A 27,776-nucleotide genomic window follows, 5' to 3' on the forward strand; every position below is an offset into this window, starting at 1 on the left:
CATTTTCTGCTCAGTTTGTGTGACTAATTACTTGGTTGGGGGTAAAAGTCACATTTAGATCACTGTTAACTTTGACTTTTGCTTTTACCTTATTTATTTCTTTTAGGTCCCAGATTTATTTCCTGAATCACAGAATTTATTTATTACTGAGACTCAGAAATAGCCATCATATATATTTCAATCAAAGAATAATGCTAACAATGTAGTTATGTAACTGGGCAGATCAAAGTAAATTTGCTGGATTAAAGCAAATTTCACAACTTTTTACTTTCCTGTATGAGAGAGAAAAAGTCATCACAATCTTTCCATGCTTCCATTGATCTTTGCACTTGACCTTTGGAGAATCAGCCATCATCATATACTCTATGTCGAATGACTTTCACTCTGAAGTTTACCAGTGTTTGCTAGGTTAAACACTAAACAACAAATGAAATGAAAAGGGCATATTGTTATTGCCCTCCACTCCCACTGTGATTCATTCCTAGTCTGATAGACCAGGGATTTTTAAAAATGGAATAATTCCCTGGATAGATCAAGACACAGGGAAATTTCACTTCTGTTCATTCTCCAAAGCCATTTTCAAGCAAACTCTAGTTCATGGTTAAGCAACGCAGATTCTCAACATATCACTCTACTCACCTAGATCAGGCTGTATGCCTTAATAGGGGAGGCAGATAAACCTAAGGTGTCACAGTAACAGTGTGCGCCCCTCAGCATGGGGAGGTAAGATTTAGGGAGAAGCAGTTTACCTAGTAGCGTCATGATGCACAGAAGGATGGCAATCAGAGCCCCTGTGCTCAGTCCCGTTGGGTGGATGAGGGCCTCGGCGTGGCAGGACTGCATATTCCCGTGGTGGTCACATGCACAGACACGGACAGTCACTGTCCCAGTGCTGCTTTGGACTGGGTAGTCGTTGTCCGAAATGACCACAGGCAGGAGATAGGTGCTCATCTCGTGTCTATTATAGCCATTTTTCCGAGTTAAGATCCCCGCTGTGTTGTCTGGAACCGGGAAGCAAAGTGGTGAATATATGTGGCTACCACATCACATACTGGATCAGTTGTGATGGGAATACGGAGATACAGATAAAGATACAAATACGCAGACAGGGAAGGTAACTTGGGCTCATTTACCTTTGTTGTCTTGAATGGTAAAGTTTGAGCCACTGGCCGCTTCGGGGGCCAAAGAGAATGAAAACTGGTGCCCACTGTATGGGTCATCCTTGTCAATGGCCCGTAGGGTCTGAATCAACTGAAATCAAAACCATAAAGCTGCCGTAAAGTTTTGCTAACTCAAAAGTGTTTCTTAGAGTTTTGCAGTAAATTGCTAGACTAAATGATTTCTAATTTTAACTTAAAAATGAGAGCTTCTAGAAAACTTATGATGAATCCACTCTACGTGTAAACCGATGGGTGGGAAAGAGCAAGGGACAGCCCTTTGCTGGAGGGGTCACACGGTGCATGGCAGGGCATTCAGCAGCTTGCCCAGCCTCATCCTGCTCCATGCCAGGGGCACCGTGGTTGTGACAGCTGAAAATGTCTCCAGACATTGCTCCATGCTCCCTAAGGGGTTAAAACCACCCAGGTTGAGAAGCCCTGCCCTGGAGTGATGCAAAGCTATAAAATATCACAATGATTTATGACAACACCTTGAGAAAGTGGAGGCCCTCTTTGGGCAGCCTGTTTAGAAATGCAATCTGGACATGTACAAAAGCCATTGACTTGCAAAAAAGCTAAGAAGGAAATTTGTATAGAAAACACATAACTTCAGCTTCCCACTTTACCATGTATTTTTACAGTGGCACTTCTATTTTGACAAACTGTGACATAATTTTTACATCACTGGCAGAGAAGATCTATTTCAGGTGGGGAAAATGTAAAACAGGAAAGCATTCGTGAGCTTGTATTACTTGTACAGGTGGGTAATGTGAATTTGTGCAACTATGAATTATAGGCAGTTGTAAAATATGTTCTAGTTATTATTTCTCAGTGTATATGTGGTAATTAAAAGTATCTGCTCACCAATAAAGATTTTTCCAATAAAGCTGTGACTGATCTATTTTAATGAAAACTTAAGACTGATTTGAATCATCATCAGTCTTTGAGACTGATGAACTTCCAGGTCCTAAAAACTGTGTTCTCTTATACAAGTTAAACATCCATCCTGGTTCTTATTTATAGTATTAATTTTGTTAGCTTTCATTTCATAGATAATTCAAAACTAGCCCTGTGCTCTCTGTATTGTCTGAATTATTTGAAGATTAAATTCATCTCAGTATATTAATTTACTTTTTTATGAAACTCACCTGATCTGCTTTTGCTTTTTCACAGACATAGGTTTCATAGAATTCAGCAAACTCTGGGGCGTTGTCATTAACATCTAGAACTTTAATATATAGAGGTACTCGGCTGCTTTGCTTTGGATTATCTGAATATGCCAAAAAGAAAGGAAGAGTCATTTATATGTTGATCAGCAATCTCCTTTAGACAACATTCACTCACTCCTTCTTTCTCGTTCATACACTGACTTCCCAAGGCTGCTGCGAGTACCGTAAGGCATTTTGTACCAACTAGTCACAAAAAAGAATTTGATTGCTGGGTACGTCTGGAGTTGGATGCTCCTGATGGAAATACCTAGGAGACAGAGCTGCCTGTTGGTCCGGTGCAGCTGTATATGTTTATAAACCTCAGAGTAACACACAATAAGGAAAAGCTACCAGGTAAGGTATTTTAGAGGTAGGTTTTAAAGGAAGCCAAGGAAGCAGGAAAACAGGAATATTTTGGACAAAATGAAGGACACCAAATGGTTGTTATTGGTCATAGTGTTTTAGTTTGAGTACTGAAGAAGAGCTAGACATTGTGCTCGGTACTTTGCTATATTATCTTATTTAATCCTTACAAACTGCTGAGGTGGATACAGTTATTTCCCACTGTACAGGTGAGGAAACTGAGCATAGATAAGATAGGCAGTTTGTCCCTGTTCGTAGAGATAGTAAGTCATAAAGTGTATATTCAAACACGGTTCTGTCTGTGTCCGAAGCACAGCCTGCTCATCTAGGCTAATAGAGGGCAGAACCAATGTTTGAAGACCTGAGATAAATGAAGCATTTTGTTTGTCTTCTATGACAACAGGTACTGTTCTGGGTAATGTAGAAGAGAGCTTCCAGGGCTCAGAATCATTCCAGGGGTCATCTTCATTCACTTCAGTCATGTATCTATTTATTTGTTCTCTTCATATTTAGTAAGCATCTAATACCTACCAGGTGCCAGCCTCTACTTGAGGTGCTAGACTCATGGAGAACATAACAAAGATCCTGCGTCCTGGAGCTTTATTCTATGGGGGTAGGCAAACTATAAACACATAAATACACAATGTATCAGAATACATTATATATTTGGATAAATTAAATGGAGAAAGTAACACGGAAAAGGGATTGGAGAGAGATGAAGGTGCTACTTTGAACAGGGTGAACAGGGATGGCTTCTCTGCCATTTGTGCAGAGACATGAATGAAGAGAAGGATTAAGTCATGTGAATATTTCTGGCTTTCCAGATAGAGGAAACAGCAACTGTAAAGACCCTGAAGAGGGAATGGGCTGGTTTTGTATGAGTTCTTGGTTTCTGTCATATCAAAGGTAGTTGAGAAGTTTGGGCAATAACATTTTTTAAGCTTGCCTTGCGTCTAAATTTTGCTTAGATTATTCTTCCAAAGTTAGAGCTGCTGGATATGAAGTTTTAAAAACTCTATCACTAGTACTTTCAAAAACATCACAGAAATATTAAATCTTAAAAACAGAAATTTGTTGGCACACAGCTTAAACTACACATGAAAGGACTTCTTCAATAAAAATTTCATGATGTTGTAAAGAATGGTCCTTTTCAGTGGGAAATAATTTTGTAATTTTAAAGCTTTAAGTTCTGTTCTGTTCTTGGTATCTCCACATAAATTCTGAAGAGCAAATTCCTACTTCACAAATTTATAATGAGGAGTTCTTACCACTTTTAAAGAGCAATGCTTCATTTTACCCATTATTTATTATTCTACTTAATATCTTTCATCCACTTCAAATCTCATGAGTTGATAAAGAATACAATTGTAGTACACCATTTGAAATGGAATATTTCACTTGATATCCAATTGAGCTAAAAATGTTTCAACTTTTAAAAACAAAAACAAAAACTGAAAAATGAGCTATAATTTAGAAGTCTATTTTTAAAACATTTAAATGTTATTTTAAAGATCCTTTTCCTTTCATGGACTTAGATCTACACATTGTGTTTACATTACACAATTTTCACTGTGTATGATCATTTTATTTGAAGCATTCTGTTGGCACTATTTTTCTTGCCTTAAATTCATGGGCACTGCCATAGAAATTCATTCCAAACATTTATTGATTACTTGGTGGTCTGTAGTGCTCACGTTGGTGTATCATGGAAAAGCTAACATTTGTATCTCTTAATTTTGTAATGATTTTGAAATAGAAATTCTATAGAAAGCTTGAGGATGAATATCCAAAAGATTTCTAAATAATGCCTACATTTAAAAATATTCTCCAGTTCTGTGTGCCCATTTTTCTTTTCAGTTGTTTCTGTAATGTTCTGACATACAAGTTTTCTGGAATCAAATCCAACATGTAGCAATTCAGAATCATTTGAGAGGTATGTTCCCATTTTATTGTTTCCAAACTGCAGAACTTCCCCAATTGCCTCTGAATTTGTGAATGAACCCACACATGTCTAGAAGACACTTTATTGCACATCATTACAGCATTTTTCCACTTAATATGTATGGAGCAGGATCATCAATACATGGTGATGAATTTCAGCTGTGCTTCAGCAGCCCTTGCTGGGACACTCACTCTGTCAATTGTGACAGCAGTGCCATGAGGTTGGACTTACTGATTTCTGTTGCTATCACTGTAATGTTGTGCCACAGCAATGTTTCCCGGTCAAGGAGTTTTGATGTAAAAATCGAACCATTTCCAGAATCGATGTTGAATAATCTGTCCATATCTGTGTGTCGATCGACTGAGTACCTGAAAATGTGGAGTAGAATTTAGAAAGGTTTTCTTTATATTTGCTATTGTCACATTCTGAATCTATTCCCAGAACATCTTTTGCATGCATTTTTTCCCTGCAAACTTGTAGCATGTATCTGAACATCTACAACTTAACATTAAGCAAAATATTCTGAGAAATTAGTTCTTTACAGTTGAGATCTTACTAGTAAACCTGCTGGACAAGTTGCAGATTTTGAGAATCACCAATAAAGTTTCTTTTTTTATGTAATTTTGATCAAGTTTATATAGTAATTATTATATTTTAAGTCAATGTTTTTGAACTGTAGAACTTTAATTTGTGCACATGAGTGTGTGCTTGTGTGCATAAATTGGGTTATTGGCTATTTTTCTATTATCTGCTTTACTTTTAAAGTCATTATGCTGAAAGAAGCAAAAGATGGCTAGTGTGGCTGAAGTCAGTGAGGCAGGAGAGGGAGACAGGAGGTGAGGTTGGGGAGAGATCCCGAGGCTGAACTATAGGGCAGGCTGGCCATGCTGAAGAGTTGGAATTTATTCTAACAACAATGTGAATGTACCACTGGATGCTAAGAAGGGGTGTTTCACAATCTAAATCATGTTTAACCTTTGTTTACTGGTTGAATTAAGGAGCATGGTTGAATGGTGCTGTCATAAACTGATAGGAGAGAAGTGAAGAACAGGACTTGGGAAAGATCATAAGTTTCTGTTTTGATATTGAAGCTGAGATGTGGGAGGGATGTCCAGGAAGAGACATCTAGTCTGAAGCTCAAGATCAAGATCTGGACTGACAACCTGGATTTCTTACTCAACTGTCTGGGAAGAGAACATTCAGGAGGGGAGAAAAACACTAAGGGAATAATCAATCACTTAAAGGACATATGGGAGAATGGAGACTACAGACCCACAGGGACTAGAACAGCACCCAGAGCAGAGTAGGAACTTGATAAATATTGTAGGAGAATTTGGAGAATTCAAAGAAAAATAAAAACTAAGAAAAGTTTTGGTCAAAACAAAGGAGGACAGAGTTTTCAACACTGAAATTGATGGAAGACCAGTAGATTTTGAGAAATGTTATCTTCTTTATAAATTTATGTCTAGTTTTTGGAATAACTATGTAAGGGGAAAATATATAAGCATTCTATTTTATGGGGGTTACATAAAAGAGAAAACTCAGAGGGAAGTTGATATGTTAAGGCCATTAGGAAAAAGAATTGCCCATTTCAGCTATATTCTCAAAACTTACATCATGATAGGAAATTTAAAAATGTTGGCTCAGTGTAAATACAATTTAAGTAAATAACCTAACTAATCATACACATGTGAAATTATTATGAGTGCTCTAAGAAAAATAAACTCTTGTTACTAACTTGCAATGATGTGCCATGCCCAAGATTCTATTTCAATTAATTATTTTGTTTTAAAATGTAACTAGTGAATTAAAATAAACAATATATTTTATCTTACTAAAATCTATTTTTGTCATCTAGCAGGGGTCTAAATTAAATAGGTGTTTCATTATTTAAGTTCTTTAAGCCTAATTTTAAAGAAAATTAATGAAGTTCACAAAGGATATATATATCAAGTTCGGTTAGAATTTTAGTTTTCATTTATATAAAACTCTTTCTTTTATTATCAAAAGGGCAGAAACAGATGAGACAGTTATTGTTTTTGCCATTTATGTCATGAATCAGCATTTATGAAGAATTTAGGCAATAGTATTGAACTTGCTTGATCACCATTTTTCATTTGAGAATGATAAATATTTATAGCACATGATTAATTATCAAAAAGGAAACTTCAATATCCATAGACTTTGTAAGAAATCTAATAATTGTTACAAATACAATTTTTTTCCTCATGAAATATGTCAACTTAAAATGACCTGCTTATTGTCTTTATAAGCTGTTACCATTTCATACACCAGTAATCTTATTGTTCCTCATCTCTTTTCTTCCTGCTACAGTTTATGTTTTACAAGTGATATATTTCCCCAGTAAGCCTTGAAGAGAAGGTTAACGGGTGAGGAACTTTTAGTTGAAGGCAGCTTTTGATTTTAAAGAGCAAGTAACTATTTAGGAAATACCAAAATTGCATATTACTTTTTTCCTTAATGGAGTGATTTAAATATTAATAATAAACCTAAAATGTCTACAGTTTTTAGGAAAGATGCTTGCACACGAAGCCTTGTTTGTTGCTTTTCTTTCCAAAGTAATTTCAATTTATGTCTAGGATATTCACCATCAGTCAATTAATTGTAGTCATAACTGATAAGGAACAAGGTAATCAATCTCATCGGATTATACCAGATCATTTTAGGTGGATTTTTTTTTTCTAGAACTTTATTGTATTCTGTGATTCAATAGTTTGTCTTCTAATATGTCCTTCCAAGTAAGGAGATTCATGGGTTAGAAGGGGAAGTGTATTTGCATGTAAATTTTTCATAGTATGTATTCAGAATAACATTTTATAAGACTCATGGAAATTCAAGGGCATTTTTTTATAAAGTTATTGGAAGAAAATTATTTTATGTGGTTAAAGAATTAAAGATTTGTGCCTGCATAATGATAAATCAATGTTTGGGGGAAGAACTTCCTAGTATTAAGTATGTACCTAACATTGTCTAGCACCTAGTTCTTCAATATTTATATCTTGAATCATCAGAAACTATATAAGGATGTACGCTCTTAATATAAGAATCCATTTTATCCTCCAGAAGGCATCACTGGAATATGCATTTATATACCAGCATATCTATGTGTATTTCTATCCTTAAATCTATATCTATATATGAAATCCATATGTACCAATGGAAGGCTGGCAGGAAAAAAGTTCAAAATTTGCTGACAGCCAACACAGTCTGACAAACTAACTATTTCCTTTAATAAAACAAAATAATGTAGTGGGTAAAAATGGTTTTGGTATAAAAGGTAAAATAGACAAAAATTCACTCCTTCTTCCAGAAGACATTATATCTTTCAATTAAAAATGTGTTGACTGATCAAAGAAGTAACTGATGCTCATACTTATAAACTTGAAGCATTAACACTTTTTAATTGGTCTTGACATTGATTTGCTAAGATTTTTCCTTACATAGAACAATCTCCAAGTGGGAGAACAGTTGTGAAAGTACTTAAAATTATTTGTGTTACTTAGGTGAGTATCATCATTCATTTTCCTGATTAATAATATTAAATGTCTATGGATGCACACTTGACTGATGGAGCTCATGTGTGGCTACTTCAGGTTGGTCACCGTGCAATTCAAGGAGTGTGTAGATACTCCAGTAGAATGATAAAACAACAGTCTATTTTCCCAATGATTTAAAGTTGTTCCTTGAAAGTAAGCCAGACATTTTTGTTTTGTTTTGTTTTAGGTGTGGAACTTGCCACAAGTTTCTTTGGAACAAAGGGCTCAATGGCTAAAAAGTTAGAAAACAACTTCCTTAAAACATCACTGTTTTATCTGTAATAGTAATCTTCATGCAGCAGCCAGTGCAATCCTTTTACAAAGTAGTTTTGGATTAGGTAACACTTCTGTTCAAAACTTTCCAGTGGTTTCTTAGCTCAGTCAGAATAAGATCCCATCTGTATCAGGCTACAAACTTCGGTAGGACCTGCTGCATTCACCACCGCCCAAACCTTTCTGTTGCCTCCTAGGTTTTCTAGGTTTCTGCTTCACTCACTCCCTTGCAGCTTCCTGGGCAGCCTAGCTGCTCCCCCTACCTATGGAGCAGGTTCCGGTGTCAGACCTCATTCTTGCTCTTCCCTCTTCCTCGGATGTTCTTCCCCACACTGTCAACTTGGTTCATCCCTTCAGTTCTGTCAGATCTTCACTTAAGTGATTTCCTACCAAAGCCAAGCCTGACTACCCTATCTAAAATTGTGCAACAGATAAACTTAAGGTCTCTATACCCTATCTTATTTCACTGCTTACAATGTATTTTACCTCATATATCACTACATATTTATTGTTTGTTACTTCTGTTTTCCCTGTTAGAATGTAAGCTCCATGAGATTAGGACCTGGTATTGTTCTCTGTTGTATCCCCAATGCCTAGAACATGCTGGCATATGGCAAGTGCCCTGATAATATATTTCTGAACTCACTGGCAAGAGTTCCTCTAGCTTGTCAGCCTTCTTACTTTCTTTATGGGGAATAATTTACACATGATATTCTGGTTTAGCACTTTTCTCATGTAGTCAGCTAAGTTGCTGGCTAAAGGCTGGAAGTTGTTGACTCCACTGCTTTTATGATATGCATCTGGAATACAAAGCATCCGCGGTCTCAGAGCAGTGAGGCTTTCTTGCAATGTGATGTACATCTAAGGTGTAAAGAAAAGTACGGGGAGAATAGAGCTTGCTTACATAGTATAAATTTGGATTCAGCTCTATTAATTTCCCCAGGATTTCACAGACATATATTATAAGATGGTTCTTGTTTTTATCCATGTCTGCAAAAGAAAAAAAATTATGCTCCAAATGGAGCATAATTCTGCCTCTGAGTTGCATGATAGGTTCTTCCACACCGAAAAACAAAAACAGACTGTGAAGCCCAGTGCTCTGTTTGTTAAAAATCACAATGCTTTCTCCATGCCACTTTTCAACAAATCTAAGAGCTTAAAAAAAGATTCCAGGTCCCTCAGCTGCATTACCTCACACCACTTCCATGTATGCAGTAAACTCATTTTATGTGCCCCTCTGCCTAAATGTTGTGTTTTTAGGTTTATGCTGTTGCTAAAATAGTATGTTGAGCAAGGAGAGTTAATATGTTGTTTAGAGTAGTTTCTCAGGAAGACACAAGTGTCTAATTGGGAAAAAAGGATTCCTCTTTTCTAACCCTCAGGTAGGTACTTGAATGTAATGTGCCACACAAGTATGCTTACTTGACAGGATTCCTGGCAGCGTCTGGATCTTGGGCTGCGACCGCGCCAATTGTGGTGTTTATCTGAGCATCCTCTCTTACTTGTAGGATGTAGGCCAGTTTGCTGAAGGCAGGGGGCTCATCCACATCTTCCACTGTGATTCTCACGGTGGCTGAGTCTTTGAAAGGACCCAGGTAGAGAAAGCGGGATTCAACTTGAGGGTTGGAGGCTTCCACTTTGAGGGTGTACACTTTCTTCTTTTCAAAGTCCAAGAGCTTGGTTAGTGGGAGTGGGGTGGGAGAGAGAAAAATGACATATTTAAAGCAGCCAAGACACAAAAAACTAAGACATGAGCCATTTTTATGCAAATCACTGATAAATGAATGTGATCATATTGCTTAGAGACATCACTATAACGCTGTGATAATGGGCAAAGTCATGGGAGTTCAGATGCCATACAGTCCTGAGGCAAGTGCACGATGAAACCACGCCTGCTATTGACTTGAAAATGGGCCCTGGGGTGCAAGGTATAATGGACAGGACAGGGAACCTGGAAGCAGCCTTTGTGACTGCTTGGAGACAGCCATGCCAGTGGCAAGTTGGTAAATATGTAGTAGGTTATTCTGTGCCAGATGTTGTCACATCAACTTTAATCTAACACCTAATCAGTGTTTAAAATTTGCTGATATTTAGGCCCCACTTTGGACCATTAAACCAAAATAGTGGATCTGGGGTGGGGATGGGTATCTATACTTTTAAACACTTCCCCTAGTGATTCTAACGTGCAGCCAGAATTGAGAACTACAGGTTTGCATCTTGACTTCCTCTTCCCCATTCAGATAAAACAGACTAAAAACGTGTGTGTGTGTGTGTGTGTGTGTGCATGAGATGATAAAATATTCCAAGTGATAATCTGATAAGGGCATTGGGCTCATTACTTGCCAAAGAAGGTAATGATGGTTGTTGTCAGAGGTCTTTAGGAAAAACTATCTCTGTTTCTGGAGACATAGTGAACCCAAATGCTGGCTGCTGACTTTTAGTTTCAGATGATCATATGACAAGACTCACTGGAAATACAATTAATCAAGACATCAGTGAATGGGATTCAGTCAGCTAGGCAAAATTTCAGTTTGAATCTGATAAGGCACCAAGAAAATTAAAAAGGTTAATGTACACTAATGGGCTTTCTAATTATATTATAGTATAAAACATTGGTCTGAATGTCACTTAAACATGTTTTATTGTGTTTCCAGGCACTAAGCTACATTATCCAAAGCTTAAAAAGAAAAGAGTTTTCTTGTTATTTACACCCATTTATTTACACCCATATTTAACAGCAAATATAATGCTGTGTTAAAGAAGAGAGAATATATTACACCATGCATGATAAAAGTGAAATCATTTTAAAAAGGAACCAAAATAGATACTATTTTTTGCTTTAAAACACCGTTTTATTAATTTTAATATTTTGCCACCCTTGTACACTGATTTGTGGTGCTAGACAGTTTGGGGGTTAAACAGTGAATGAGTACATAGGGGAAAAGTAGGAATTCAGCATATGAAAATTTTATTGTTGTGCTCCAAAAAGTAGCCCAAAACCTTGCAGGAAATTCATGTTACTTAATTTATTTTTGCTGTCTTTTTATATGTTCTCTCTCTAATTCAGGTCATTTTTTTCATCAGTGCTGTATTAGTCTTTTCCTTCAATGCATATGCCAGAATTTGTAGTTACACATTTCTTGTTAGCTTCCTTGTCTCTTCCCTGCTTGGACTGGGTGTTCCATGAGAGCAGAGACCATTCTGTTGAATGTACTATTGGGACTCCAGTATCTTGTACAGTGCCTAGCACTGTTTGCTTATTTATTGTGCTTTGATATTATGTACTTCATGTACTTTAATTTGTATCATTTAAAAATATCATTTATTTACTTACTAGGTTTTTAATAAAAATTTATGGAAAGTATGAAATTAATGAATGCATCAGATTATTGAGAAACCCTAAAAGCCAAAGAGATCGCAATGTAATTAGACTTGGTGTTTTAAAAAATATAATCAGTAAAAGAAAAATCTAGAGGAATGTTCATGTGAGATGTAATTGCCCCCAGGTACTCGGGGACCTGAGGAAAGTAAATATGATCATTTGTATGGTATTTAACACACAGCATTACCTTTTTGACAGTTATAATGCCTTCCTGTGTTTCCTGGTCGGTGATGACGTCAAACATGTCCAGCCCCTCTCCCTCTGTAATGCTGTACTCAATTTCAGCATTTTCTCCCACATCCGCGTCACTGGCTTTGATCCTGCCAATTGGTGTACCCGATGGAGAAGATTCAGGGGTTTTAAACTGGTACGTACCTATTAATCACCAGACAGACATAAGTCAAAACACAGCATCCTCTAACATAATAAAAACAAAACCCATTTACTAACAGTGGTTTTAGACATTACCACGAATGCAGGCAGATTTGTACTTTCCTTAAAATAATTAATGGTGCCCTATTCTCCTCAGGTCTTTACTTTTATGATGGTTAGGAATATTTCTTCTGTCACGACCTGTCTCTTTGCAAATGGAGAATACTTTTCTTGTCCTGTAAATAGATTTCTAGGTTCATGGTGTGTGTGATTGTATGGCTGAACTGCTAGGAAAGGGCGCAGAAGGTTTTAAAGCCCCCTGTTGACATAATCGCGCAGAAAAGAGTAGAAAAGAATTTAACCTGACCTGTGTCTTTAAACCAATTACTGGGTATTCTTTAAAATATTTCTTTCTGTCATTGCTAATAATAACTGAAGGAAAATAAATTATGGCAATTTGGAGAATGTATCCAAGTAGACATTCTCTCACCCACTCGTGGAGCTGGTCTGGTCACAGTTAGGGATATAGATAAATACATGGAGAGCCAAAGCTTGTAAAAATTTTTTTTTTTACTAATTCTTTTAAAGTTTATGATAATATTTTTCTATGCATAGGTTTCTCCCATTCTTGTATTTAGATTAAGGATTTAAAATCTATTTTTCATAGATACACACTTTTATTTATGGCCTTATGTTGCAAAATTAGTTTAAGGAGATTGCATGTGAGTTTCAGTTTAGATCTGTCAGACCAGCATATAGTTAGGACCAAAAAGATAAAAGAATGAAAACAAAACTGACTCTACTCCCATTGGTTACATTTTGCCAACCATTCACTCCCATTTTTTAGGAAAAAAATACAGACTATGACACTAATAAAATGTAGTCATTCAATAATGTCTGTCCATTAAGTATTGGGCTCATCCTTGGTAAAATGATAAAAACAGGCCAAGTTTTTTTCTATAGGTGTCCTCTCCTCCTGTTTCAGTAATGATCACAGGGTATCCAAGGAGAGGGCAGAGAGAGGTCAGGTCCCAGTGGTATCAGGTGCTGGTGAATCATTTTGTTTTCCTTCCTGAGGGCATTCCCTGCTAAGGAGAATTTTGGGCAAAGTGTTGGTGAACCTGATATTTTTCATTTCAAGCCTTTGTGGCAGAAATTTTAGGGCTTATAATACCCTTATTCTACCCATTAAATCAGGAATTGGTTAGTTATTCTGTTTTCTTACATTTAGCTAACTGTGATTAACTACTTAAAAAAAAGTAAAGAAAATATAAGGATGTCCTGTTGATCCATGCATATCTCCATTATGAAAGAAGCCGAGCAGCTTAAAAATGCAGTGATTGGGTAAATGGGTTTCCTATTTAATAATAGGCAGCTATTTTTCTCCTGGAAGATAGGATTCAGGTAATTTTCTTAGGAGTTCATGGTCAGAAAGGAATTTTGTTCCTGGAGGAAAAATTACATCGACAACAATACCCACTTGAGATACTTTCTATGAAAGGATCTAGTGAACTGCTTGATAAAAAGTGGGAATTTAAGAATGCTGTTTCCCTTTCTTCTTCCTTCCTGTCTAGTCTTAAGAGTTAATGATTTTAGGGATGACTTTCAGTTAACCATAATGTAGAAAACTATTTATAATTACAAATGGATTAAGTACATAGTTATTTCCTCAGTTTTATTTTTAGAAACAGTAAAATGATAAATCCTTCCCTTACAAACCTTCTTGAGGATTTAAGAGATTACATGCCTGATTAAATTCACAAAACATAGTCAGATTTTTCCTGACGAATAGCAGCATGCTTTTATTCACATGTTCTGCACAAGCAAATTTATGACTATGGTAGTCTTTTTAATAAAGAAAAACAAAACAATGATGTTTAGCTAATTACCAATAGAGGAACATAAATGTTCACATCTATTGAGCATAAATGTTGTCAAATTATTTTTAATAAAGTGCCAGTTCTAAGTTCACTAATTTTGACAATTAATAACAACAGTGGAAAATAAATATCATGCTTAGAGTTTTACAAAAGTGCACAGAAGAAACTCATTCATTCAAATGTTCCTACTCTGGGGAAACCGGGGTGGATTGTCGTTGACGTCGGTCAGTGTGATGTTTACTGTGGTGGTCCCAGATAACCCCCCCATCTGGCCGCCCATGTCCTTGGCTTGAATCACCACTTGGTACTGCTCCCTGTTTTCTCGGTCCATGTTGAGCAAAGCCGTCTTGATGATTCCTATGGATATGAAATTCAGAAGCAGAAAAGGATGCAGTAAAAATACTTGATCAAATCATTTATTTATACAAACATAGATTGTCACCTATAATATGCAAACACTATCTAGATGTCATGGGTGACATAAAGATGATTATAGGTAGCCTGTATTGTGAAGGGGAGATAGATACATTAAAAAACCCTATAATATGAGGAAACTAAGTACAAGTCAAATCCTGAAATACATAGACTGTAAGTAGTATAAATATACTATAGCATAGTGAAGTAGAACTTGGCATGTGTTACAATGGTATACTGTAGTAGTTGCTTGATAAAAGGTGTATTATGAGGAAATTGTTAAGAAACTGACTCTTGAATTTCACTTTACTGAATTGGCTAATTAGTCATCAGATATACCTACCATTCTGAAGGTTCTGAGGATATTTCTAAACCACAAAATTATTGTCTTAATAAAACACAATATTGGTTTGCTCATAATTTTCATCTGTATTTTTCTAGGAAATTAAAGTTATCCTAAAGCTGATGTGGACATCAGTCATTTCAACTGGTCCCAGCAGTAATCAGCATTCTTAAATTAGTTTCAATTTATCTCAGTTGTAAGATAGTAATAAAATAATTAGTTAAGGAGCTTCTAAAAGTTTGCCTAATCTCTGTGTAGGTTTTACGCTTAAATTAACAACATTCTTTAAAAAATCTTTTTAGACTTTAAAGGCTTTGAAAACTTTAAAGCCTTCTCTGGAAGCACATTCCAGTGCTTCATTCAACCAATGAAGTTGAAAATGTATACTTTTTATTTTTAACAAGAGTATCTCCAACAACAGGTCAATTTTATTCCTATAGTCCTGGCTTCAGTAAAAGTGTAGTTGCATTCTGTTCTCCAAATAATAGGACTTCTCTCCTTAAACACAGGAGATCACCTTAGCCTTTTCTACTTCAGGTTGAATAATTCTAATTTTTCAGACCTCAATGTTCTTCAACTCAACATTTTCTTTCTCCTTGGGATTCTTTCCAAGTTCATTGCACCTCTTAACACATCAATTTCCAACTGGATATAGTAACCTCGACAAGTTTTGGTTTCTACTGACAATAATGGATGTTTGAAAAATGTATAAAAGGAACTCAACTCCTATTATGATAGCAAAAATATGTGTAGCATTTACTATACTGTACAAATGATATTTACTAAAAAAATAGTTCATTATAAGATAGTATGTAACTTTGTGGGGAAAGTGCAGAAAAATTAGATGTTGAAGAAAGGATCCCATTAAGGCCATCTACTTCATTAGGACAGTATCAGTTAGGACAGGCTATACAATGTAATAACAAACAATGCAAAGCCTCAGTGGTTTAGCAGAACTAAAACTAATTTTTTTTCATGCTCTGAGGAGGCCAGCAAGAAGCTCTGCTCATAACACCTAGATATCCAGGCTGGAGACTCTTTCCAACATTGGTTTCATCTGTGATCATCCATGATCTCAAGAGGAAAGGAACATGGTAGATAGTGCACCAGGCCTAGAAGTCCCACTTGGAAGTGACTCACATTACTGCCACACTTCACTGGCTCAAATAAATCACATGGCTACATCTAGCATCAGAGAGGGGTAAAGAGATGCAATCCTAACAAATAATTAGAGAAAGAATTGGCATATTTACAAACAGCCCCAGTGGCTATCAGAAGGGGTTGGTCTTTTAGCTTCACCCCGAACTGGAAGAAACAATAAAGCAGTGTATGTTTTCTGAATCTAACCTATCTAAACATCATGGATGAAAGATCCATCATCAGATTTCTTGATTAAAATGATCTGGATATTACATTTACAAATACATCACTGTGTTTGGCAAATGATTTGGAAAATTCCATCACACTGATTTTTTAAAAATATGCTAGTTCAGGTGAGCATGTCAAAGTTGAAGAGTGTAAAAGGAAGATGAAAAAGGAATTCTCACCTGTTTCTGATTCAACTGAAAAATAGGGCTGTCCCTGTAGGATACTGTAGACGACTTTAGCACTGTTCCCGTAAGTCGGGTCATCAGCATCAGTTGCAGTGACTTGGACAACAAATGTGCCTGCAATGACAGGAACATGACTTGAAAATAGATTGAGGGTCCATATGAGTCCTTGATACACACATGTAATGAGGAAGCATGATCTTATTTTGTATAAACTGTCATGACAAGGCAGTAGAGAACTTCAGCAGGATAATAGGTTAAAAAGCCTTGGATTTCTAATGCCTAAGGAAGGTGATCAACATTCATAACTACTGTAAGGATTAGGTTAAATAGAAGCCTGGTAATGATCATGACTTTGGGTGGAACTGATTTCACCCCATCTCCAAGGATGAGATTTGACTGGATTCTTGCTCTGGTGATTCTTCCATGTTATGTAGAATTGTTATTTTTCCTAACAAAACAGAGGCTTCAAATAATAAGATGAGCAAGTTCTTTATGAGAAATATTTAGATGTTTTATAATCATGTGTGTGGATTAGGTATTTTTTTAAGTCTTGGAACTGTGACCTAAAATGCCCTTGATATCTGACTCACAGAATTATAGACTATGTCATTTAACCCTTTTGAATTAGACGCTTAGTGAGAATACAAATAACCCTTTATGTAAGTAATTTAAAATTTGTCACCATCTCCCAGTGAAGTATTTTGATGTGGCTAAGAATGACGTTAGGTAGAATTTCTTTTCTAAATTTGAATTCTGTTTGCACTCTCCCAATACAAGCAAATTAAATGTACACATATTAACTTTAAAATTGGTAGTAGTACTGTGCACAAATATTAATTCACCATATTAATGTTATGAAAGTCTCTTAATTTCCACCACTTAGTAAAGGGTGGGCCCCCTAGATGTCATCTGCATATTGTTTATGGATTTTTTTTTAAGTTTTCTTTGACTCTCTTCTCCAAATATACAGTTAGGTAAAGCAACCATCATTACTCTTCAGTCTGGACTGTAAATCCAGGCTTTTGCTTCGCATCGGGGAGATGCTCACCTGAAGACTAATGCCAATATGGAGTAAGAGAAATAGGAAGGGCTGCTATCTTTCAGCCGAGGAGCCAGAGTGGGCCTTTGTGGGGGAGGCAGTAGATGAGATAGGCTCCTGTTCTTCCTCCCACTCTCACCCTGCCATTTTTCATACCCTCCTCATCAGAGGAAATGCTGTTTTCTTAAAAAATAATGATAAAATGAGAGAAGAGTAATATTAGGAAACACGGGTGCGCTTACAAAAAGAACATAGATGGATTGTTTGAAATAGGATACTTTTAGAATTTAGCATCTCAATCCACTCTACTTAGCAAATTTTACTTACAGGAGTCTTTATTCAGTTGAGGCACTAGAGGAGAAACATTGAATGGTTAAAATCACATGTCACTCACCAACATCAGACATTTCAGGAACAGTGGCCGTGTAAACCTCCTCGGTGAATATTGGTTCGTTGTCGTTGATGTCATGGATCTTGATGATAAATTCAGACTCAGGCTCCACGGGCCTCCCTGTCCTTCTGTTTATAGCTTGAGCTCGAAGGATGTAGACAGGTTTTTCTTCCCTGTCCAACCTCTTGGTGGCCTGTATGTCCCCTGTGTTTTCATTGATAATGAAGAGATCTCCTGCTCCATCTCCTGAAAGGATATATTTAAGTGATCCATCTCCTCTATCCTGGTCTGAATGTAACTAGCGTAGAAAAAAAAAGATTAAAGAAAGTAAAAGTCAGGCATATGATCCTAAACTGTATGTCTTTATGATGCATGCACTGCATGCAGTGTTGACTTTCATTCAATCCTTTCTAAGGGATGCAGGTTTTTTCTTTTGATTATTTACTTAAATCCTCAGTAGTAAATGCCATGCATTAATGAATATGTTTCCTTATAATCCTAGAAATGTCCAGAACTAGAGCAGAGTTGAAAATTTAGTAATTCTTGTTTTTGAAGAAAGGAAAACTAAAGGCCAGAGTAATAGCAAGATGCCCAAGGACAGTTTTAGCCTGGCTGGAATGAAACTATTTTCACTATTTTCCTATTTTCATTCGTTTTCAGATTCCACTGATATACTCTCCTCCTCACTTATATGTAAATGGACACACTAGAGAAGCAATATACTATTGAGAAAAGGATTTGGGTTTTTGAAACAGAGAGACCTGAGTGCATTCTGCCTACATTTTTCTATCTTGGTGAATTTAGGGAAGCAAGTTAATCAACTTGAAACTAATTATGATGGAGTTTGTAATCACTTGTATGGGAAGTTGTGATATTTATTTACTTATTTATGAAATTCAACTCATAACATTTGAGAAACCAAGTGTTGCCATGAAAAATGCCTTGAAAATCCCTTGAGTAGATAATTTACAAGATCACTTGGTAGAAGAACATTTAACCATCATATTTTAGTTTAATATAGGAAAGAATCTTCTAAAAAATGAAGCCAGCATAAAATAGAATGCCTTGTTAAGTAGTGGGTTCCCTGCTTCTGAAGGTAATCAAGCAGAGACTTGTAAGATTAACTGACAATGAAATGGGTGTGCGTAAAATGTTGAATGAATGCTGATACCATTTCCTAACCTGGAAAACTAGCCATATTACCTACCCCCCAAAATTATTGAATTCCTCTTGTTTTCTTAGTTCCCTTTTTCCCACCTCAGAAAAAGTTTAGAAGGTATATCTCATAGGTACCTTCAGATAAGCTAACCATATTTACAAAATTTCAAAAAATGTTTTTAATTGAGGAAAACTATTAAGACACTGTTATAAGTATTAGCTACAAACTGACAAGTTAGTTTTAGTGGGAAGTCAGCTAATCTCTTTTTTCAACTCTGTCTAGAGTATAGGCTATGTTACAGCAGTAATGACAATAGCAACAGGTAAACCAACCCTGTGTCCTCTTGATTAAAGCTACACTAAATGGTCAGGGTAGCGTCTACAAGTACATTTGAAAACAGAATCTTAGGGCAAAAGGGACTTGTTAAATATACTAACCCAGGCTTTCTAAAGGTATATCCCATGGAATGTCATTTGTACAAAATGTAAAGGAAAAAGCATTCTGTGGTCCAGTAAGTTTGGGAAATACTTCCTTTTTCTGCCTTTCTCTCAGAGTCATCAAGTGCCCATTAACTTATTAAAGGCTAGGATGCCTGTAGTTCAAAACTGTGCTTGACTATTTAATCCTGCTTTCTTGAACTTCCTTGTGTAAAGAATCCTTGTGTAAAGGGGCCTATTAATCCTTTAAATAGATATAAACTATATTTATAACCCCTAGAACAGTTTTCCAAGAAACACACTTTGGGACACATGAACTAATTGAATCCATCATAGTAAATTCAAGAAAACCAAGGCTCCAGTTTATGTAGTGTTTCCAGAAGCACATAGCCTGTGTGGAAGACTCAGAAGATTAGAACGTGAGTGCAAAAAGAGATCTGGTAAATTATTAATGCAACCTCCTCATTTTTTGAGACAGGGAAACTGTGTCCAATGACACACAACTAATGCTAGTTAGCTAATAGCAGAGTTTGAGAAAGAGAATATTATTCATACAATTAGTAGCCTTGAAAGCAGTTTGGCAGAAATAATGGAAGATAAATGTGAGCAGGGAAGAAAATGCTTAGAAGTGAGACAAACGCAGTAAGAATTGTAAAACAAGAGCATGCCATGATTTGTGTAATGTGATATGCTAAGGAAATGTTGAAACCATGATTACACAGAAAGAGCCACGAGGGAAAATTTAACTCTCCGTAGTCAAATTCTAATGACTGAAGAGAGCTCTTAAAAAGCTATTTCATTAACTCATGAGTAATGAATCCAACATCACTGCCCATCGCATCCTGCCCCAGGATAGCCATGGTTAGTAACCTGGCACAGTGCAGGGGGCACCACACCCGGAGTCCCCAGGCCAAGCTATGCTCCTGTCTCACTCCCCAAATGTGAGAATAGCTGAGTCAGCCTCCATGCACCTGGATCCTTACCAACAAAATGAGGAAAACAGAGCTACAGGACAAGGCCGTCATGGAGATTTAATTAAAGACTACATGCAAGCACTCTATTAATTCCTGCATAAACAGGTGATAAAGCATAATATATGTCGTATAAATTATAAAGCACCTTCCAAATTTAAGATATTGTTACTATTAGTTCATGATAAGCATGTTTTTGCTCTTCTTTTAACTTTTAGAGCTTTGTTGTGAGTACTTTAAAAACCTAATTCTATAAAAAGTATCTCTAAGGTGAAGTCTATTATCAAAAGCCAGTATTCTACCAGGTGGCCGTTTCTGTCTTTCCATGTGATTTCTTCTATTCTTCATTCCACTAGATTATAGACTCCCCTGGCCAGTTCTTTCATCACTCTCAATGTGTAATTGTTGCACACTTAGTAGTTGAATACCACATCTGGTCACAAGATTTATTCAGGTAAAAGTAATCAGAAACTTCTTTTAAGCTGTCAGGAGGGACCGTTTGGATGACTTATAGAACAAACACTGGAGACAAAATTAAAAGGGCAGTGGAGACGCCAACTGAGTATGATACAGGATTGCTCTGCAGATCCCAATTCTGATTTATCAGTATTTGAAAACTACTGGGGAAATGCATCTCTTCACTCAGGCATTGTCTGATAATAAAAGTTTCACCACATCCCTGTCGAAGTACAGTCTCTGCATCTGACAGAGTGTAAGGAGTGGAAATCTCCAGAAACATTCCTGTGTTCTTTCCCTTCTTCTTTCCCCTTCCCTTGAGCTCCCCTGGGGCCAGTAATTTTCTCTCTTCTTAGGGAAAAGAGGAAACAAGACATCAGCTCCAGTGAAAGCAATGGTGGCAACCAGACATTAGGGGTTTATTGAGCACTTAGATTTTAATTGGAGTTTTTCTTTTGTGATGTCATTCATCATGGCCACTGTAAAAGGCAGAAGTTAAACAACAACAAATAAAAGGTTGTAGGCTGCCTGAGGCATGTTTTTACTAATCAGTTTAATGCGGCTGTTCCATTAAGTTTAATCATCTGGTTCACTTTTAACGATTCACCATCAAGTAAAAATTACCCACTTTCCCAGAAAGTCACATCTCATCTGGGGCTGGCAGGACTTTTTACTACTGTACCTGTAGCATTTCGTTCCAGAAGGAGCTCTTGGTCTTTGTTTATCTGTTGATTTATTATTATTTTAAAGTGCAACACCCTGACAAATAGATATGGGGATTTGGGGTTGGAAACATGGCCCTACTGAGGTTGACACCAGAGCAGTGCCTACATCTTTTTACCTGCTACAAGTGTCAACTCTCAACTTGATTTTGACTCCAATTCAAAGACACAACACTAATTGTACAGATTATTAGTGGTTTAATGATTTACTTAAGGCTGCTCTGTTCCTCCCATTACCTGTGTGTTGCTGAGTCACTATCTGACCCAGTAACCAAATCAAATCTAAGCATGTGCATTCTGAGACAGAAAACAGAGTCTAAACAAAAGCTTACATACAAGGCACGCATAGGGAAATACCTCCAACAGACTTAGGGAAAGAATTATGTGCTTTTTTTTTTTTTTCCTGAAATAAAAAGTTGGGTTTTTGGCTAATATGCTCACAGAGTGTAGAGCAATCGTCATGTGCCCTTAAAGAAACATAATGGTTGCCAGTCTCGGATGTCACAGGGCAGTCAGAGAACAGCTGTGGTGGTAGGATGTCTGATTGGGACTGAAGTGGAGAAACAGGAGTTACAGCAGAGAGAGAGAACACCTTTGTGCTAAATAGATTATTATTTTAAATTAGGGAAATAAATCTACCACCAAGTTAGGACAAATTGAGGCTTAACTGAATTCAATATGTATATGTATATGTATATGTATATGTATATGTATGTATGTAGGTAGGTATATCTACAGACATCTCTCTTCATAATGCTTTTACATGTAATGCTAATAAATATACTTAATATTGTGAAGGCTGTGAAGAGTAGAGTTTATGTCAGGAAGAAATTCAACTTTGTGGCAGGGATTAGGAGTAGATTCTGTTTTAGAGATAATAAATAGGGTTAGGTAAATAAAAATAGCTTTAAATAAAATTTTATATATCTTAGTGTGCTGTATTTGAATGTTAATGATTTAGTACGAGTTAACTAATTTATATCTGATTTATGCTAATGGCAGAGTTGGGGAGGAAGAAATTTCCTCTATCCTTTGAGGTTCTTCTTGTTGGACTAAGACTAATTGACATGAGACAGATTAACAGGAGAAAAAAAAACAAAGTTTAATTACATATGTACAGGGAAGCCATAGACATGGATTCCAAAGGCAGTCAGAGAGAGGGATGGTGTATATGTCATCCTGAACCAGGGAGGAGGGGGAGGGACCTGAGGCCTCAAAGGGAAAGGGAAGCAATTCATAGGAATTTGAAAAGAGTAAACATTTGATACAAAGGTTTTCTGGGCCACACAGAGGGGACACAGAAAGAAATTTTAACAGACTTTGTCACATTCCTTCCAGTCTGTCACCCCCAGGTTACATTATGACACAGCTACCTCTGGTAATAGCCCGCCTCCTGGAGTAGTTCCTCCACCTAAATTCTTTTTATGTAGTGGGGAGGACAGGAAGCAAAGTGTCCTCCTGGGTCCTTTGAGCCTTGATGGTTTTTCAGCTCTAAATAATCTTCACATCCACAATGGCACATCTTGGAGCAGCCTGCCTTTGGTCCCTATAGCAGCATATTATTGTGGCGGGTTTGGCTAGAAATGCAAATTAAAATAAGGGAGCAGTGCAAATTATCAGGCCCCCACCTACCTCCAGGTAATTCTAATAAGTGTTCAAGTTTTAGAACCACTGCCTTAACTACTACTATCATAATGGTTAAAAACATGGACTTGGACAAGGGAAAGAAATGGGTGTAAATTCATGCTATGTACTAGTCGTGTAATTGTGGGGAACTTAGTTAATTTCTCCAAGTCTCAGTTTCCTTCTCTACATGATAGGAACAATAATGATATTTAGTTTACAGGTACATTGACCTGAAAATAAATAAAAATAATGTACATAAAATGCTTTACAGAAAGCCTAGCTCAGAGAAATGCTTCAATAAATTATTCTTGCAACATGAAGAAGCAGTAATCAGAAGGTGGGCTTTGAAGGTGGAACGATTTGGGTCTGAATTCTGACTTTCCTATTAATCAACTAAGTTAAGTTTTCTTAGTTTTCATTCCATCATTTATAAGATAGAAGTCAGAATAATTAATTAGCTTTGCCAGCTATTTCTCCTCTGCTTGTCCCTTAAAAGTTAAAGTCCCTTAAAACTCTCCTCTCCGCTTCCATTCCCACGTTCATTAAGCCACCTGCTGCCGTCAATTCCATCTGTTCCGAATATCTAGACTCACCCATTTGCCTTCCTTTCCACTGTTGCCACCCTGGTCCAAATCGCCACCATTTCTCCGTGGCTTACTGCAGTGAGGCCCTCTTAACACATACTCCATCTTGCTTTCCATCTATTTTCCTTTCTGTAACCAGACCAACTTCAACAATAACAACACCAGCTCTGAAGATGCCACTCTTCTCTAATTAAATCCTTCAGTGTTTTCTCTTTGCTCTTGGGATAAAGCTCTCATCCCCACTCCTGCATGTGGCCTCCAAAATCCACCACAGTCTGCCCCTCTCTTCAGCCTCCTCAGTCCCATTCTCTCCTCAACGCTCCTAGTTCTAGCATGCTCTTCTTAGTGCAGTTTCCTGATGATACATTACACTTTCCTATCTAGGCCTCCCAGCATGTGGTCCCCTTGGCATCAAATCCTTTTGTACATCTTCTCCTGGTTAATCCAACTCATATGTCAGCTCTGCATGACCTTTGTTCCCTCGGGGAAGCTTTCCCTAGACTGCTAGTCTAAGTTAGATTCCCCTGTGTACACTCTCAATTTATTCCCCTATTAGCCCTTAGTGAATTCCATTTTTTGATGACTTCTTTCACAGCTGTTTCTGAGGAAAGCAGGTACTTGGGACAAGGGTCATGCCATTATGAAATCTACTTAGCCAGTGAACAGAGGCCTCGTTTATTCCTTAATTTAACTTTTAACATACCGTTCTCCCCTTCTAGTCACCTTTATCAATTAAGTAACAATGTGACTAGAACAGAAGACAGACCTCTCCCCTTGTAAATGAACGTACATGGGTAAAGAATGCCGAGATACGAATCAGCATGGTCACCTGGATAATCCTATTCTTAAGACAAAACTTCAAAGGAAATATTAATCACCTGTACACATCATCCCTTATACTACCCCTACCCAAAAGGCCCTATTAAACCACAGATCCCAACCCCTTAAGTGTGCGTCCTCTGTAGGTTGCCTGAACTCCTGAGTGTGTACTGCTTGACGCCTCTTCTCCAGCGTTGCTCATATTCCCCACAGCCCCTTTTCAAGTGTGTACTTTGTTTTAAGTAAAACTTTCTTGCTGTTCAGCCTATTGTGCTTTGTCTCTGAATTCTTTCTTATGATGAAGACAACAACGTGGATCTTAATCAGGCGCAAGGGAGCCTCTCTGACTCACCAATGCCAAGCGCCTTGTCACTTCACTATTTCATTCAGCTTTCTAGTGTTGAATGCAAACCTTTTCTCTCTCCCTGTTTTATTTCAGACAAGTAGAAATGGCTGCAGGGACCTTGGAGTAGGGGGCCTTGCACGTTCCTGTCACCTAGGTGACACGGACAGGACTGTGGCCGTAAGACCACATTGTTTAGCAGCCTGCCTGAATGTCTCCTTTCTTTTGCTTTGCAAAGTTCCCAGAACATAAAGTGATTCCATCCAGTGCTCCTTGGCTGCCCCAGTCCTGGGGTGGGGGGACATAATGCCCATGTCATGTAGATTCAAGCAGACGTTGGATGCCAGGTGACCTTGGCTTTAGGGATTGGTAAGGGATTTGTCTTATACTGAGCAGTAGTTCAGTGGACTTTCCTTTTCTCCCTCTGTTGTTTCTTGCTTTCCACCACTTGCATGTCCTCTCTTCCCAGCACAATGTGAGCAACTCCAACAATCACTCCTGCTTTCACTTTAAGGAATTCCTTTCTTGCTTGCACTTGTTTGCCTGTTCTTGAATTCTTTCAGTTCAGAGTCAAGAGCTCTCTTCCGCCAGGGTTGAGTTTTCACCTAGCACACACAGAGAGACCCCACTAGACGGGACTGCCTAACAGCATTTCCATGTTTCAATCAGCAAGCTGCTAGACTGCAAGTTCCGTGAGGGAAGGCAACAGACCTGTCTGGTTCATTTCTGTATTCTCAGCACCCAACACATTGGCACATTAGAGATCCTTAATAACTAGTGATTGCAAAGAAAGGAGGATTGGATATTATAAAGATAAAATTGGATAAAATATCAATAATCAGTGAAGACCCCTGTCATACAGAAGGCAATCAATGAATGTTAGTGTCCTCTACCCCTCTTGCTTGATTTTAGGATCACTCTATGTATCAAGACGATACATTCTTGAAGTTGCCAGATGATTTAACATTCACTACCAAGCACTGGTCTACTCTGCACAATATGAGGGAGGAATTCGAGTTATCACTTCAGCTCTAAATAGTGTCCTTTAATACCCAATTAAACCTCAGTACAAAAGTAAAGCCAGCTTGGATTGGATCTATTGAAGAGAGAAGACAGGTTATAAGTACATTGAGCACATTGGCCATTGTAAGAACACTGGGTTCTGCAACAGAAGTCAACTGTCAAGAGTGAAGAAGCTTCAAGGTTTATTGAACCCTATCTGAAGTATCATCCTGTTGTGGAAACTAATGGATAATGAATGGAAAATACTCTGTTTCGTGGAAACACTGTTTCAGATTTAAAATAATTTAACTTGTCAGCTAAGACCATTTAAAAACACTTATTGGCCTGAGAGCTGCATATGGCAATGAATAAAAAATACTTAATACCTGCCTTCTACAAACTTGCCATATAAGCTTGGCAACTCACATATAAAAGATAAAGGATAAAAGCAGAAATTAGACATTTGAGTACTCTTAAGTATTAGTGGGAATAATAACATAAGTGAGAAGCTGGGGAATAGCGCAGAAGGAGCTTGTAAATTGGATAAGGTGGAGGCAGGGAATGTGTTAGCTCTTTGACGGTTTATGAAGACTGGAGAAGTTTAGATTACGGTAAGAGACAAATGACTTAGCAGCCAGTATGAGTGCATGGCGTGGTTTCAAGGCTCAGTGTGGCAGAAAATCAGAGGAGGCCTTGAGTATGTGCCTGGGGTAATAAAAGCAATAAAATCAGCTAAAATAGTAACACTCCCTGAGTTGCAGGGTCACATATTTTCTTATACTGCACTCAGAAGTGCACGGGAAAATGCAGCTCCCTCATTTTTTTATAGCTTATCCCTCAAGCTCTAATCCCATTGAGTATTAGGAACTTGATATTAGGTTGAATATCAAGTCAATAATTTAGTGCAGCCCAATAATGTCTGCCTGATTCAATAATACAGTCTCTTTAGATAAGTCTTTTAGATAAATCCCAGTCTTTCTGGTTTCTGCTTTCTCCCTTTGTCCCTGATCCACTCCAGAATGCCATCTGGGTATACAAAGAAGAGAAACCCAGACAGCCTGTGTCAGAGGGAAATTCAGGGCTTTTAGAGCCCCAGTCCTCGTACTGCCTCTGGCCCGCTGCTCTGTCTAGATACTAACTCTCATCCATTACTTTCACGGTGGCGTCATCTGTAGTTTTGGCAGGTGGAGTCATAATCTCAGCTCTCCAGGGCCCAAGGTCCAAGGCTAGCTCCATCCTGCGGGCCGCATTGCCGTCACACACCCTGATGTCTGACAGGGGCTCCACCATTCCCCGTGGCACATATGCCTGGTTGCTTTGTCCTGGGCAGGTGCCATCTACGGGAGCCTCCATCCTTTGCTTGCCCTGGAGAAGCCCTGGAAGTCACCTGGGAGCCAAAAGCAGCTTCTGCCATATCAGGTGAGAGCCCCAAAGGGAAGTGGGCAAAACCCCCCTCTGCTTTTACCTTTACCCACAGACTTGCCACTGCTGCCCCTGGGGCTTCAGACACCTGTCTCAGGACAGCAGAAATGACTTCAGGTACATACAGGGCTGTGTGTTTGTGTATTTAATCACCAGGACTGTGAAACGCCTCCCTTAGTGTCAGGAATACCCTACCGTATGAGTTTGGGTGGGAAGAAGAAACAATTCCCTCTGTAAAACTGAGAAGGTAACTGGGGTGGAAGCATGAACTACAGCCCAGAGCCTGGCACTAATAATTTTTGGTGACTACATTTATAAGTATAATTTGCGAGTTTTTTCTAGTTGGTCAGGCCCATCTTTT

General features: G+C 37.7%; 1 protein-coding gene across 2 annotated transcripts in view; it reads right to left on the reverse strand.

Moving 5' to 3' along the window:
* Nucleotides 1-27,776, reverse strand: part of CDH6 (cadherin 6) — a 136,384-nt gene that overhangs the window by 9,872 nt on the left and 98,736 nt on the right. For both annotated transcript variants that reach the window (XM_036926620.2, XM_036926619.2), the window contains exons 3-11: nucleotides 17,878-18,172; nucleotides 16,439-16,558; nucleotides 14,324-14,491; nucleotides 12,070-12,257; nucleotides 9,923-10,176; nucleotides 4,902-5,038; nucleotides 2,306-2,427; nucleotides 1,134-1,251; nucleotides 750-1,001 (exon numbers count right to left, since the gene is read on the reverse strand). In XM_036926620.2, coding sequence (XP_036782515.2) covers nucleotides 750-1,001; nucleotides 1,134-1,251; nucleotides 2,306-2,427; nucleotides 4,902-5,038; nucleotides 9,923-10,176; nucleotides 12,070-12,257; nucleotides 14,324-14,491; nucleotides 16,439-16,558; nucleotides 17,878-18,172 — 1,654 coding nt within the window. The remainder of the gene's footprint in view (nucleotides 1-749; nucleotides 1,002-1,133; nucleotides 1,252-2,305; nucleotides 2,428-4,901; nucleotides 5,039-9,922; nucleotides 10,177-12,069; nucleotides 12,258-14,323; nucleotides 14,492-16,438; nucleotides 16,559-17,877; nucleotides 18,173-27,776) is intronic.

Source organism: Manis pentadactyla, chromosome 2, assembly GCF_030020395.1.
Source record: "Manis pentadactyla isolate mManPen7 chromosome 2, mManPen7.hap1, whole genome shotgun sequence".
NCBI lineage: Eukaryota > Metazoa > Chordata > Mammalia > Pholidota > Manidae > Manis > Manis pentadactyla.